The 15878-nt window shown below is 43.7% G+C and overlaps 2 protein-coding genes across 2 annotated transcripts in view; both read left to right on the top strand.

Annotated features, from left to right (window-relative positions):
* Nucleotides 1-137: 137 nt before the first annotated feature.
* The window catches only part of LOC123593584 (translation initiation factor IF-2-like), a 40543-nt gene continuing 24802 nt past the window's right edge, over nucleotides 138-15878 (top strand). Inside the window, exons 1-4 of the mRNA XM_045469665.1 lie at nucleotides 138-180; nucleotides 327-537; nucleotides 615-1329; nucleotides 1829-1908. Coding sequence (XP_045325621.1) covers nucleotides 138-180; nucleotides 327-537; nucleotides 615-1329; nucleotides 1829-1908 — 1049 coding nt within the window. The remainder of the gene's footprint in view (nucleotides 181-326; nucleotides 538-614; nucleotides 1330-1828; nucleotides 1909-15878) is intronic.
* JAK2 (Janus kinase 2) overlaps nucleotides 1865-15878 on the top strand; it is a 118235-nt gene continuing 104221 nt past the window's right edge. Inside the window, exon 1 of the mRNA XM_045469984.1 lies at nucleotides 1865-1953. The gene's annotated coding sequence lies outside the window, so the exon portion shown is untranslated. The remainder of the gene's footprint in view (nucleotides 1954-15878) is intronic.

Below are 15878 nucleotides of genomic sequence, written 5' to 3'. Positions count from 1 at the left end.
CACATCTCTGCTCAAATGTCACTTACTCTGGGAGGTCTCTCTTGGCCACCCCTCGCTAAAATAGCATACTGCCTCCTCGCTTTCTATCCCTTTACTTTGTTTTATTTATCTTAGTGGCAATTATACACTGGCACATCATGCGTTTCAAGTATGTTTGTCACTATCAGAATCCACGCTCCGGTAGAGCAAGTAGAACGCGCGTTGTGATTACATAGCATCCTTGGGGGCCTTACGGTCCGGCACCTGCTGGATGGTATGCGGATATTTGTTGAACGAATGAGTGGGGCTTTGGGGGACGGTGGGCTATGTTTGTCCTCATTCGCCAGTCCGCAGGCAGCTGGGCGCCTCGTCCCACCCTAACCCTGTTCTCCTAGAGGTGAGGGACTGGAGTCGGGCGCACCTGCACAGATCTGCGCATGTGAACGCTGCCCCAACTCTCGGCGCCACTTCCCCTCGGGCCGAGAGGCCCGGCCTGGGGAAGGACAGGTCCGCGGCACGAGGAACGTGGAAGCGAAAGCAGAAGGGGAACGAACGACAGTGCCCGGGAGGATAACGTGTGTGGTGGCCGGCTGCGTGCAGGGGGCGCCTTCCCGGCCGGGCTGACTCATTCCCAGCCGCCTCCACGGCGGGCGGCCGCCACACACACGCCCATCTGGGGAGGGGCGGGCCCAGCTCCGGCGCCCGGCTCCCGGCTCCCGCTGGCTCCGCGGCCCGGCTAGCCAGCTCCAGCCCAATTTCCCCGCCCGTTCAGGCCCGGGGGACGCCCCGGGAATCTTCGCGCGCTCCCGCCGCCTGGCCGAGCAGCCGGGTCGTGCGTGGCCGCCGCCCGCCAGCCCCGCGGCACGCGCGCCCGGAGAAGTGCGGCCCGGGCGCTCGGCGCACGCGCACACGCGCAGTCCCGGGGCGCGTGCCCGACTCCCGCCCCCGTCCCCGCCCGCGGGACAGTCTCGGTCGGCAGTGATCGGGCTGCCAGACTGCAGGCGGACTCCGACGCAAATAGGGCGTCCGGGCCAGTATCGCCTGAGGCGCCGAGAAGCCGGTGTGGCCCGGGAGAGGGTGGAGACGACGCCTGTGACGGGCTTCCCGGCCGCCCGAAGTGGGAGTGGTGTGGGCTGGAGGAAGGAGAGAGGAAGAGGAGCAGAAGGGGGCAGCGGCGGCCGCCTACGGGCTTCCCTGCGCGCTGACAGGCTGGGCCGGCGTCCGGCTCGCTCGGGAGTTGGTGCCGCCGCCTCTGCCGCTCGGCCCCTGGGCCCGGACTCGCGGCGCGCGTCGGGGCGGAGAGCTGCTGCGGCAGCGCGGGGCCAGGCCCGGGGCTCGCCGCCGAGGGATGTGAGTGGGAGCCGACCCCGCGCGGGAGGGCCCGGGAGGGCCCAGCCTGGAGGACCCCGGCACCCCTGCCCACTCCGGGGGCCCAGCGGATCTCGGCCGGCGGCTGGCGCCGGGCGCCGGGGCGGAGCGGCCCCTGCGGGCCCCGGGGGCGCGTCCTCGCCGCGGGATCGGTGCAGCTGGTGCGTGCGATTGCTGCGTGGCCTCTGGCTGGGGGGCCGCAAGTCGTCTGTCCGCATCCCTCCCACCTCCTGATGCCCGCTGTCCCCCCTGCTAGTGGCCCAGTAAACTTCTCGGCAAGAAAATCTTCCCTCTCGAAGGGGTGGGGGAAGCCTGCAACGGCGTGTTTTCCTGTTGCTGTTTGCATCAATGTGTGCCTCGTAGCCGCCTTCCCCCCTCCCCTTAAACCTCTTTAAAATTTTGTAGACGTCCGAACCGCCTAGGGAAGAGCATCTATTTCCCCAGGATTTCTGCGGTAATAACCGCTGCTTGCTTTTTTTAGATTTCAGAAGCAGGCGAGGGAACAAGATGTGAACTGTTGCTCTTCGGAAGAAAAAGGTCCCCGCTGCCCTTCCCGCGAAGGTGGGTTTGAGATCCGGGCTGCTGTGCTCCGTGGCGGCGGTGAAGGCGAGTGTGGACTGCGTGCGTAGGAAGGGTGGGAACGTGTGTAGACAGGCAGGGCTCACTGAAAATGGCAGTGCTGGACTTAGAATGTGGGTCGGGGAGGGTAGTTCGGGGGGTGTTTAGTGTTGCTCTTGGATCCTTTAAGAAACATTCATTGCTTCTTTTCCTGCGAATTAGAAGAGCAACGAGGCTTTACGTGGTGGGGGGGAGGAGGGGGAGCCTTGCGCCTTAACCCTTTCTCCTCCAGCAGCCAGAGCTCGGTAATCTTTCAAGGAGGGACATTTTCAAGTACTCAGAGATACCTACTGGGAGAACACGTTAGCTGTTGTGCTGGGGTTTCTGCTACCACATTGAATGCTTCCTGGATGGTTTTATCTGCCTAAGTTTGGTGCGTCGGTTGAATTCACCCAGTTTGCTTTCCGGTGGTGATTAATCTGTCAGGAGAAACTCCTTTTCTCTGAATGAAAGGCCAGGAGCGGCCGAATATGTCATAGAGGGGAGGGGAAATGTGGAGAAGGAAATTAGAAGTGGGAATAAGAGTGATGACGACTGCGTTTGGTTTCTTAATAGTGTGTGCAAGCGAGTTGTTGGGCCACTGCAAATAGTCTTGTGTGACACCCAGCAGATGTGAAGATGAATAATCAACCTTTGGACTCCCTTTCCCCACCCCACCCCCCTCACCTTTTAGCACAAGTGTGAAAATCACTAGCTTGCATGTGCGACATGTCTGCAAACTGGATGTGCCCGGCACTTGCCTTAATAGTGGGTGTGTTTACCTGGAGAGGAAAGCCGCAGCCCTTGGTCACTGGATACGCGGGAATGCCTGCGTTGGCTCCAGCTGAATGGCCCGTGTTTTAGGGACAGTTACAGAATAGTTTGTTTCCTATACTGGTGTTTCCTCGGGTTCGAGGCAGGTGCCTCAGGTATGGGAAGGAAACGTGATATCTTGTGTCTCCTTCCTCCGGCTGTTGCTGAAAGGCGGGATGCTTTGGAGGCAGAATAGGAAAAGAGCGCTGGTCCTGGTGTCAGATCTGGGTTTGAATCCTGGTGTTCCTGCCACTTTATAGTTGTATTATTTAAACTCTCCTTGAGCCCCACTTTTCTTAGAAGGTTGTTGTGACGATTCAGTAAGATCATGCATGCAAAATAGTACATCGCTTGGCTACTATTAAAGGCTCCGCTACTCATGGCTGGGCGGGCAGAGGAGATTCAGAGAAGGACACAATGACCCTGGGCGAGGTGGTCTGCCAGGGACCAGTGTTTCTTCCTCTTTAGTAGAAGGAGATAAAGGACTTTTAGGTCTGGAACTGGTTAACAGGTCTTAAAGCCTTTTCATGGAAAGGTTAACTCTTCTCTCTTCTTGACACCCCCTGCCCCCACCGTTGTGCCTCCTTCCCGACTGTTGTGCTGCCCTCTTGTGGTTAAGTGTGCTAAAAACTTTCTTCTGCTCCTCCCACATCACAGTCCGCCCCCCCCCCCCCCCCCCCCCCCCGGTCTTTTGAGGCCCCTTGCCTTTGCTCCCAGTTTCCCAAACTGTGTGCTGAGGTGCCCCGGAGCACCAGTGAACTCAGGCTTGAGCTATTAGTTTGAGGTAGTTCACAGTGTCAACATTAAATTGACACAGTCCTTTCTACAATGTCCTGTCTTTGCAAAGCAGTTTCTTTAGAGGTTGCTCTCATAAAAAGCAACTACTGTATGAGAATCAGTGTGACAGAGGACATGAGAGTGTGATGTTGTCCAGTTTGATTCCAAGAAGTTGTACGAGGCTGAACAAGCACTAAGTTGTAAGGACATTAAATGGTTTGAATCTACCTCCTGAAGTATTTCTCTTGGCCTCGGGGGTGCTGTGAAAATATTACTAAGAACTCCCTGAGTGGACAGTTTGGGAACCTTTGCCTTAGCTTTTGGTTGGCTTTTCTGATACACACAAAAGTCTTTTTAAATGGAAAAACTGCATTTTTAAGTGTTGGTCACAAATTGTTTCCCTTCCCCACCAAAAGTATTGATACAGTTATTGATAAAATTATTGATACCCTGCTGGTACCAGCTGATCATGGCTTAGTATATTTCCTCTCCTATTTAATATCTTTGTAGCTTCTTCCTAGTGTTTTCATGTTAAAACTAATCCTATTGCTTATTTGTCATTCTAGTCACTTCCTGGTTTTTCCAGTCCTGTTCTTGCGCTCGTATTTTTGACTTGTCGTGTTGTCATCGTCTTCTTCTTCTTCTTTTCTTTTTAATGTTTATTTATTTATTTTGAGAGAGAGCGAGCACAAGTGTGGGAGGGGCAGAGAGAGAGGGAGAGAGAGAATCCCAAGCAGGCTACCTGCTCTTAGAGTAGAGCCTGATGTGGGACTCGATCTCACAAACCATGAGATCATGACCTGAGCTGAAATCAAGAGTCGGACGTTTAGCCAACTGAACCACCCAGGTGTCCCTTGACTGTCTTTTTAAACTCACCATGCCCTAAATGAAAAATCATCATTTTATACCCCTCTGTAATTTCCTTCTCTCCTGGTCATAATAGGCTTTAAATTAGGCATCATCTTTAAACTTTCATCTTTCATTTACCTCTTGTATTAACCTATTCAACATGTCCTGTCCATATTTCTTTTGTCCCTTATATCTCTGCTTACTTCACTTTACCACCTGAATCCCAGGACTTGTATCTTCAGCCCACAATATCGAAAGTCATAGCAACCTCTCAGAGTCCAGCTTCTCTTTCTTCTGTTTATCCACAATAGAAGTGTCACTAATACTCCTTATTGTGGCATTTCTTTGTCCCCAAATCTTCCGTGGCTTCCCACTTTCTACCTCTTAAATTTAACTTCCTCTTCCTGGCTTTCACTCTACTCTGTCATTACTCCCTGCCCTGTTTATTCAGTCTTTGGTCTAAGGACCCTCAAAAGGCATTCTCTGCTGTAGTGTTTCAAGCCGCTTTCCACATTTTCTAATAATAGTTATGCTATTTCATCTTTTAACTTTCATTTATGTTTTCCATCCTTCTTCCACCAAGCCCAATTCCGTATCTGTTTGCATTACTCACTACGTATGAAATAACTAAGCCGGGTCTCAGTCTCATCTGAAAAAAATGAGAATGACTCTAGTACTTTTTCCAGAGGGTTGTAGTGAGAGAGAAGTGAATTAATACATGAGAAGTCCTCAAGACCAGTGCCTAGCACATTAAGTGCACCTTAAGTTTTAGCTCTTATTATTATAATTATTTATCACCACTATTATTATTAGTACTGTTACTATGGCTGTACTCCCAGTTAAAATTCTACCTGTTTCTGAAACTATGTCTCACTAAATACAGTTTTTTCCTTTCTATATTTCCACTGTTTTTGAGTCCTAGAGAATCTTCTCATAGTTTAATTATATATTATGCTTGGGTTGTTTGATGATTATTTCTCTAGTGTTAACCATATCTTTTCAGGTTGGTTGTGTATGCTTTGAGGAACACACAGAGTGCTGAGCAGATGGGGAGCATTCAATAAATGCTATGTATTAAAACGGAACTCTAGTCAGTTACCAAGCAAATATCTGTTAATACCTACGATGTAAAAGGTACTTTGCTATGTCCAAAAGAGATGCAGAAAGATATAAAATAGGTTCCTTTCACTGAGAACTTAAAATGTAACTGGGAAATAAGTAATAAAAGTTATAGATATTTGAGACCACTTAGAGTTGAAGCGAGCAAGGAAGGCTTCAGAGAGGAAGTAGAATCAAAACTAGGCAGGATTTGATTTTGTGTAAGAGGAAAGACCTTGTATAGGTGGTAAACAGAGGCAAAATCTGCATGACATTTTCAGAGAACAGTACGGAAAGTAACTTAAGTGAAATGAAGGTTTGTGTGGCAGGGTAGTAAGAAATGAGGTTGATAATATAGATTGGAAGCAGAATACAGATACCTTGAGTGCTAGGGTGAGAAGGATATACTTTGCCTCATAGGCAGCTGAGAAGCTTTAAAAGTTTAGATTGAGAAAGAGCTTGCTAAAAGTATCTTAGGTGAAACAGACTGGCACAGTGCTAGGTGTAGTATGAATTGGAAAGAAAAGTGATAGAGCGAGGAAGATAATCTAGGCCTAGTGTTTGGATTTAGTGAAAATAGGACTGGGGAGATGTCACACAAGACTTCATTATAGACTGGATAAGAAAGTAGGATGTGGTGGGGTTTGGGGGTAGGGAGGAAGACAACTCATCAAAGATGACTTTGAAGTTTTGATCTTCACTGCCATAAGAAATTCAAGAGTGTTGGAATGTCAGGACGTCTGAGAACATCTGGGCTAGCCTCTGAATTTTGTGCATTAGGAATCTGAGACCCAGAGAGATTTAAACATGTGTCCCAAATTACTCAACTAGTTAGTGATAGAGAAAGAACTAGAATTTTTTAAATGGCCGTCCTGACAAAAATAGGTATGAAAATATTAGTAGCTGGTTGAAGAGATACAGACAGCTGGACTTAGATTTTGGAGATGTTGAATTTGAGGTAACAGTGAGATAGCCAAGTGAAATAGATAGCTAGATGACTGGAACTTGGTAGAGACATTTCAGGCTGGAATTGTAGTGCTCAGAAAGGAGAGCAGTGGACCTGAAATTGAGGCTTGGGAACTGCCCATAACTACAGGATGAAAGGAGAGGAATTGACAAAAGAGACAAAGCAGCAGTCTGTCTGAGAGGAAGGTGGGTGGGTAGGTTAAGAGGGTGGGAATGATTATCATGTTGATCACTGTTGATCACTGCTAAGAAATGAGAATCAGAACTGAAAAAAGGCCTTAGAAGTGTATACTAATGTTTTTTCTAACATGAAATCTAGAAAAGCAGAAAAAGAAAATTACTTATGGTTTTCCCATGCAAACATCGCTACTGTTAATATTTTGCTCTCTCTAGTGTAAGAGATGACCTTTGGATTTGACAGTTGGGTGAATAATGGAGACTTCTACACAAAGATCTCATCCCTGGGACTAAAGATGAGAATTTTAGGCATAATAAAGACTGGGATGTATTTTTGACAGTGTTTGTCATTCATCTGTGTCCTTTTATATCACACTATACATGTACTGCTGTTCCTTGTGGGAATTAGCCCTATACTTATTATTTGAGTGAGTACACGTTGAGTGTTTTTTTTTTTTTAAATGTCTATTTATTTTTGAGAGAGAGAGACAGAGTGTGAGCTGGAGAGGGACAGAGAGAGAGAGAGAGAGAGAGGGAAAAAGGGAGAAAGGGAGAGAGGGAGACACAGAATCTGAAGTAGGCTCCAGGCTCTGAGCTCTCAGCACAAGAGCTGGACATGGGCTTGAACTTGGGAACCATGAGTTCGTGACCTGAACTGAAGTCGGATGCTCAACCAACTGAGCCACCCAGGTGCCCCAACATTCATTGGTTCTTTTTTTTTGAATTAAACACTTTTTTTAATTTAATTTTTTTAAATTTACATCCAAATTAGTTAGCATATAGTGCAACAATGATTTCAGGAGTAGATTCCTAAGTGCCCCTTACCCATTTAGCCCATCCCCCCTCCAACGCCCCCTCCAGTAACCCTCAATTTGTTCTCCATATTTATGAATCTCTTATGTTTTGTTCCCCTCCCTGTGTTTATATTATTTTTGTTTCCCTTCCCTTATGTTCATCTGTTTTGTCTCTTAAAGTCCTCATATGCGTGAAGTCATATGATATTTGTCTTTCTCTGACTAATTTCACTTAGCATAATACCCTCCAGTTCCATCCACGTAGTTGCAAATGGCAAGATTTCATTCTTTTTGAATGCCAAGTAATACTCCATTGTATATATATACCACATCTTCTTTATCCATTCATCCATCAATGGACATTTGAGCTCTTTCCATACTTTGGCTATTATTGATAGTGCTGCTATAAACATGGGGGTGCACGTGTCCCTTTGAAACAGCATACCTGTATCCCTTGGGTAAATACCTAGTAGTGCAATTGCTGGGTCATAGGGTAGTTCTATTTTTAGTTTTTTGGGGAACCTCCATACTGTTTTCCAGAGTGGCTGCACCAGCTTGCATTCCCATCATTGGTTCTTATTAGACATTCAGTAGCCTGGCAGGTTAGACAAGTGATCTCTGGATGCATTTGTACTGGCAGAATCTAAATAAACTGATAAGGTATTAATTTCTTTCTTTCCTTTTTTTTTTTTTTAGTGAGAGAGAGAGTGGGGGAGAGGGGTAGAGGAAGAGAGAGAGGGAATCATTGAGCAGACTCAGTGCAGAGCCCGACTTAGGGCTTGATCCCACAATTCTGGGATATGACCTGAGCTGAAATCAAGAATTGGATGCCCAACTGACTGAGCCACCCAAGCACCCCAAGGCATTACTTTCTAAAAGGAAAGAGAAATCCTTGTAGATAACTTATTGAAGTAAATGTAGCATGGTTAAAAGTATTTAGATTAGGAGAGCTGGAGAGGGCAAAATGAAGCATTATCTGTTTTTAAAGCCTATATGGCATAGCTATCAAAGGTGGACTAGGTTCAGATAGTCCCTGGAAGGTTAGTTTTGCTTGAATGCTTATTTTGATTTCCCAAGGACATATTTTGGCCTGCTTTTTTGCTGTCAGTCCTTGGGAATAGTGTATTCATTACCGCTTACTAAATGACTTTAATAAATTCTGATTATGAAATTAATTGTCACTAGGTAATATTTTGTAATATGAAAGGCAGTGTGATGTGAAGACTTGCGCTGTTTTGGAAATAAGGGCATCGGGGACTAACTGCTGTCAACCTAGTGTGTGAGTTTGAGCCAGTCACGTGATCATTGAGCCTTAGTTTTTTTTCCTCATTTGGAAAATGAGGGAATAAAATAAATGTTAAAAAAATTTTTTTTTAATGTTTGTTTATTTTCGAGAGAGAGAGAGATAGAGTGCGAGTGGGGGAGGGGCAGAGAGAGAGGGACACACAGAATCCAAAGCAGGCTCCAGGCTCTGAGCGAGCCATCAGCACTGCCTGATGCAGGATTCGAACTCACGAACCGTGAGATCATGACCTGAGCCGAAGTCAGATGCTCAACCAACTGAGCCAGCCACCCAGGCACCCCTATAATAAATCTTTTTTAAAATAACTTTGTTTACTTTAGAAACACAAATAAACATGGTAAACTGTGTACTATGGTTTATAACAAAAATCAGCAACGTCTTGCTCCTCCCCCATCTCTGATTCCTGTTTCCCAGTAAACCACTTTCAAATCTCTTAACGGTGTCTTTTGGTATTTATCTCCATATTTCTAAATAACGTAATCTACCCTCAGTAACACCTCTTGTCATCCTGTATCTGTGCCTAAACTCTGCCCTTTTCTCCTTTACAACGAATGAACTCGGGGACGCCTGGCTGGCTCTGTTGGCTAAATGTCCAACTTTAGCTCAGGTCGTGATCTCACTGTTCGTGGGTTCGAGCCCCGCTTCAGGCTCTGTGCTGACAGCTCAGAGCTTGGAGCCTGCTTGAGATTCTGTGTCTTCCTCTTTCTCTGCCCCTCCCCCACTCGTGCTTGGTCTCTCTCTCTCTCTCTCTCTCTCAAAAATAAACATACATTAAAAAAAATTTACAATGAATGAACTCAGTGTCCCATCTTAAGCTTCTCCTGGTTGGGTACAGAAACCCATCTCCTTTTACCTTCAAGGACTTTACTATTGTATTTCTCCCTCTTTTTCCTGCATTATTAATTTTCCCCTCTACTGGCTCATTTCCAGATGCTATTGCTGTGTGATATAACCACCTCAAAGCGTAGTGATGTAAAGCAGCACTTTATTAGGCTCACAGATCTTACTGTTCAGTAATTCACATAGGGTACACCAAGAATGCCTTGGTTTATTTTATTTTATTTTATTTTTAATTTTGTTTTTTGAACTTTCATACAAATTAGTTAGCATATAGTGCGACAATGATTTCAGGAGTAGATTCCTTAATGCCACTTACCCATTTAGCCCATACCCCCTCCCACAACTCCTCCAGTAACCCTCTGTTCTCCATGCTTAAGAGTCCCTTATGTTTTGTCCCCCCTCCCTGTTTTTATATTATTTTTGCTTCCCTTCCTTTATGTTCATCTGTTCTGTGTCTTAAAGTCCTCATATGAGTGAAGTCATATGATACTTGTCTTTTCTCTGATTGACTAATTTCGCTTAACATTATACCCTCTAGTTCCATTCATGTAGTTGCAAATGGCAAGATTTCATTCTTTTTGATTGCCAAGTAATACTCCATTGTATATATATACCACATCTTTATCCATTCATCCCTTGGCTCTTTCCATACTTTGGCTATTGTTGATAGTGCTGCTATGAACATGGGGGTGCATGTGTCCTTTCGAAACGGCATACATGTATCCCTTGGGTAAATACCTCGTAGTGCAATTGCTGGGTCATAGGGTAGTTCTATTTTTAGTTTTTTGGGGAACCTCCATACTTTTTGCCAGAGTGGCTGCACCAGCTTGTATTCCCACCAGCAGTGCAAGAGAGATCCTCTTTCTCCACATCCTCGCCAACACCTGTTGTTGCCTGAGTTGTTAATGTAAGAATGCCTTGTTTTTGTTCCACAATGTCTAGAACCTCAGTTGGGAAGACTTGCTGGCCAAGGGTATCTTGAAGGTGGGGGACTAGAATTATCTAGAGGTATCTTCACTTACAAGACTGGTAGTTGATGCTGGCTGTTGAGTGAGATCTCAGCTGGGGCTCTTAACTGGAGCATGTTCATGCGGGCTGGACTTTCTTACAACATGGGAGTCTCCATGTAGTTGGCTTTCTTACATGGTGAGTTGAGATTTAAAAGCGAACGTTTCAGTGAACATAGTGTGGACAGGGATTAAACTCCACTAGTTAATTGGAGAGTGGCAAGGTCACATGTGAAAGAAAACATGCAGGATGAGAGATTGTTATGGCTGTCTCTGGACAATACTGTTGCCATAGCTTGCCTTTTTTTTGCTGCACTTCACATGCCTCCCACATCCAAAATACGTGAAAATACACCAACCCCCTTCTCAGAGACCTCTAATTCACTCCCACCAGGACATCAGCTCAGAATTTAGTATCTCATCTTCTAAGTCAGATCCAGATGCTGTTGAGCTTCCTTGGGAACCTTGGAGATGGTTTCTTGACAGTGATTGCTCTTTAACCAAAAGACCTCTGAAGAGACAAGTTGTAGGTTATATGCCTCCACATAATTAACCTGCAAGACGGGAAAGGCACGTGTTAATTGCAGTGGACATTCCTGCTCAAAAAGAGGGACAAAGGAGGCACATGGTAGTATATAGCAATTCTGAAACCTGGCTGGGAACACGTTGGCAGTTTCTTGACTAGGGTGCAATCCTGCTGTCTGGAGGTTGTTCTTTGTGGGCCATGACTGCTTCTTTTGGTCATTGATTTCACTTCTGAATCATTCTGTTTCACCAAAAGAACTGATCTGTCTTTGCAACTTAGTAACCATCTGAGCTTGCTTCCTGCCTGTAGTCCTTCAGGGTCCAAAAGCCACCTTTTATTTTATATAGTTACTGCCCCTTTCATTCTAAGCTGATGTAGCTCCTTTAAAAAGTTCATGGAGGGGCGCCCAGGTGGCTTAGTCGGTTTGGCATCCGACTTAGGCTCAGGTCATGATCTCACGGTTTGTGAGTTCGAGCTCTGCTTCGGGCTCTGTACTGACAGCTCAGGAGCCTGGAGCCTGCTTTGGATTCTGTGTCTCCCTCTCTCTCTGCCCCTAACCCACTCGTACTCTGTCTCTGTCTCTCAAAAATAAATAAACAATAATAAAATAAAAAATAAATAAATAAAATAATTTTTTAAAAAAATTTCATGGACTTCCTGTGTGTTAGTTCATAATCTGCTCCGTCAGACAAAAGCCATACCTACAAATCTTTTTAAGAGGAGCTTTTTCTTATCTTTGGCTGTGAGGCTGCTGTGGAACAATACCCTTAAATGATCCTTAGAAAATTTTTTGTCTGAAAGGATCAATTTGCTGCTTAGATCTTCCTAAGTTTTTTTTTTTTTTTTTTAAATTTTTTTCAATGTTTATTTATTTTTGAGAGACACAGAGACAGAGCGTGAGTAGGGAAGGGCAGAGAGAGAGGGAGACACAGAATTCAAAGCAGGCTCCAGGCTCTGAGCTGTCAGCACAGAGCCTGACTTGGGGCTTAAACCCATGCACCGTGAGATCATGACCTAAGCCAAAGTCGGACGCCCAACCGACTGAGCCACCCAGGTGCCCCAGATCTTTCTGAGGTTTTAACTGTGGATCTTATAGTCCCACTGTAGATTGTCTTTGTTGGGAAGCCCTTTCTTACTTTAAGAATAGTCTGCTGGCTGGGAAGGATGTTCTGAACCCTTCCTTGAAATTGCACTCAAAAAGTGGCTCATTCTTTAGTTTACCTCTCTAATCTCTTAATTATAAAGGCAGCTAGAAGAAGCCAACTGCTTCTTCAACATTCTACCTAGAATTTCCTTAACTCATTAAGTATATTTTACATTTCCCATGTTACTGTAGGTGCCACACTTTACTATATAACAAGGGTATCCTTTTATTGAGTTTTCAATAGCATTTTCCTTACTTGCCTTTAAACCCTTGTGGACAGCCTTGTTAAGGCTTTTTTGCTTTCATTAAGTCTCCTCAGTGCCCTTTAAATATGTGAATACAACCAGAAGGGTCCTCATCTGTTCTTTGGCTGTACTAGAATTGTTCCCTAACCTGGTGGTTTTATCATAATTACCTAGAGGGCTGATTGAAACATACATTGCTGGGTACCACCCTCAGAGTTTCTGTCTCAGCAGTTCTAAAATGAGACCTAAGAATTTGTATTTTTAACAACTTCCCAGGTGATGCCTATGGTGTTAGTTTGAGGACAAGACTGAGAATCACTGATTTAAAACAGGGTTTGGACGTACCTGGGTGGCTCAGTTGGTTGACTCTTGATTTCAGCTTAGGTCATGATCCCAGGGTCGTGGGATTGAGTCCTGTGTTGGACTCTGTGCTGAGCGTGGAGCCTGCTTAAGATTCTCTCTCTTTCCCTCTGGCCTTCTCCCTGCTTGTGCTCGTGCTCTCTCTCAAAAATATGAAATAAAATAAAACAGGGATTGGCACAGGAATCTATGATGCTATGTCTATGATGTTGCTGTTCACTGCTTTTCTTGATGGGCCTAGTACAGTCTTGGGAACAGAGTTGCTGTGTGCTGAAGGTTGGATAGTAGCTGTTAGCCTTGCCTATCTTAGGTAGTTATGCTGTGCAGTTTTTTTGTTGGTGTACCATATTTGATCTGTCCCTGATATCTTTGGAGTTTTTCTGAGAAATGGAGCAATATATGCAGCATCAATTTATTAAAATAAATTCTATTTATTTATTTATTTTTTAATGTTTTATTTATTTTTGAGAGAGCACAAACGGGGGAGGGGCAGAGAGAGAGAGAGAGATAGGGAAAGAAACAGGATCTGAAATGGGCTCTGTGCTGACAGCAGTGGGCCCAATGTGGGGCCTGAACTCACGAACCGTGAGATCATGACCTGAGCCAAAGTTGGATGCTTAATTAACTGACTGAGCCACCCAGGTGCCCCCATTTTTGGTTTTTATGCTATTCTTTCTGTTAGTCATTGCTTTTATTATTTTTTTAAAAAATTATACTTAGATCTCTTCTCTACTCTGAAATTATATTTTGAAACTTTCCCATGCTTTCTTGATCCATCTGGAATTTGTGTTAGTGCAAGGTATAAAATGGGATCCAACTTTTTTCCCTCAGATGATTGTTCTAACACTGGCATCAAATAACCTATCTTTGCTATGGGAAATACTAATATTTTAAATTATGTATATAGTTGAGTCTGTTTCCAGCCTTTGTTTTGTTCCAACAGTGGCCTCTGTGAAACTACTGTGATTTCTAGGTCAGGGAATAGTTCTATCAGTTTTTTATTTTGAAGTTCTATACAATGTTTAGCATATGGGAGGTATTCCAGTGTTTGAAAATAAAATGAGTAAGTCAACAGCTTAGGGATATAAGCAGATCTTTGTGCATATTATTTAATTTGATTATTCTATTCAACTTCTTTCTTTATTCTTATTTTACCCTTGGATTTAACCGTGGTTTTCTGTTTTTATTTTACTCTTTTTGGCTTTATTGTGAGGTGTTATTTTTTTGTACTTGATGAATGGGTATTTGTTAACTTTGAGTCTGTTCTTATTAATCTATTTTTGGATTTAAATTGTTAAAAACTAACAATATGGTTTATCTGTATTAAACTTGCATATGCAAATTTGCATATGAACCTGATGCGGGGTTCATTCTCATGACCATGAGATCATGACCTAAGCCAAAATCAAGAGTCAGATGTTTAACCGACTCAGCCACCCAGGCACCTCTATAGTAAATTTTAATATACGATGGGTAAATTTCTTTATTACTTTTCTGACAAATGTGTTAAGAGCTTTGATAAATTATAAAAATGACAAATACAACAAAGGAAAAATAGGAAAAAGCCAGACACAATTCATAACGAAATACACATGGACAACAAATATACCTAGCTATCTTCACCAATAATAAGGAGAATTCAATGAAAAATAAGGACTAACTTCTCTTTTTTTTTGCCCATATACTGTTTCTAGCGGATAGTTTGAATTACAAGCTATGCAAAAAAAAAAAAAAAAAAAAAAAAAAAAAAAAAAATCCCAACCTTAATCGTAAGAACTTTTAAATACCTATCAAATACATTCACACAGAATTTAATAGGATCTGCATTTTTAGGAGATACACACGTCTTATCTAATAAGTCAGATTCTTGTGTTATCCCAGACGCATCTTCATTAGTCCTTTTGTACTATTACGTTAAAAAAAATTTTTTTTTAATGTTTATTTATTTTTGAGACAGAGAGAGAGAGACAGAGTGTGAGTGGGGGAGGTACAGAGAGAGAGAGGGAGACACCGAATCTCAAGCAGGCTCCAGGCTCTGAGCTGTCAGCACAGAGCCCAACATGGGGCTCAAACTCATGGTTTGATACTAGATGTGCTTACTGTGATAGTGTCTACCACTTCTGACTTTATAACATTTTTAATGTAATGTTTATATTCAAACAAAATGAGCAGCATTATGGATTAGATGGTGTGAATATGAGATAAAAATACTTAAAAAGCAATCTCTGTTAAAGCTTTTTTCCTAAATTAATTTTCCTATATTTTGAATAATTTTATATCTAGAATTCATTTTTCTTATGCCATGTTACCTGGACATTCCATTTTTGACCAAAGAAGAATGTTCAGTCTCTAAAGAACATACAAAATTAAATCAGTTTACATGTAATTAATGTAATCAAAATTAGTGTTACTGTTTTCAAGCAGAAGTTGAGGGAAGAACAAGTTCTGGACCAGTTAGTCAATAGAGCCTAGACCACATTGTCTCCTTTTCTCCTTTTGTTCTCTTTAATAATAGCATCGTTGTATGGCATGGCTGTAGTTGGTGCTGTCAGTGATCCACCTTCATCCCCTGGGAGCTTCAGTGTGCTTGAGTTAGTGTTTGCATCTCCGACCAGCTGACTCTTCTTGAAAATGTAGGAAGCCATACTTCCAATGCTCTGGCGGCCAGGCCAGAAGCGCTGTGAAATTAACACTCCTGTGTGTAGCCCTCGGCCACTTAACTCTTCAGGGGTTGCTATTGTACAAACACTACAGCTCATCCCTGGGATGGGGTAATTCTGAGATATTATGCTTTTTATACTGTTTTCTAGAACCTTTCTGAGGGATTAGGCTCACTCTGGTAGCTGGTTTGAGAGTGCAGTTTATAGGCTACCTTCCCTTTCTTATACCACTTTTCTGTTTCTCTGTCTTAGTTTCCTGAATTTCAGAACTAATTTACTTTTCAATCCTGTATGAGGTTTTGCTTCCAGGAATATTTAAACTAAGACATCATCTCTTAGGGGATAGTGTGACTAAACTTCAATGAGAAGTTTCAT

Source organism: Leopardus geoffroyi, chromosome D4, assembly GCF_018350155.1.
Source record: "Leopardus geoffroyi isolate Oge1 chromosome D4, O.geoffroyi_Oge1_pat1.0, whole genome shotgun sequence".
Classification (NCBI taxonomy): domain Eukaryota; kingdom Metazoa; phylum Chordata; class Mammalia; order Carnivora; family Felidae; genus Leopardus; species Leopardus geoffroyi.
This window is presented reverse-complemented; position numbering and strand designations above follow the sequence as displayed.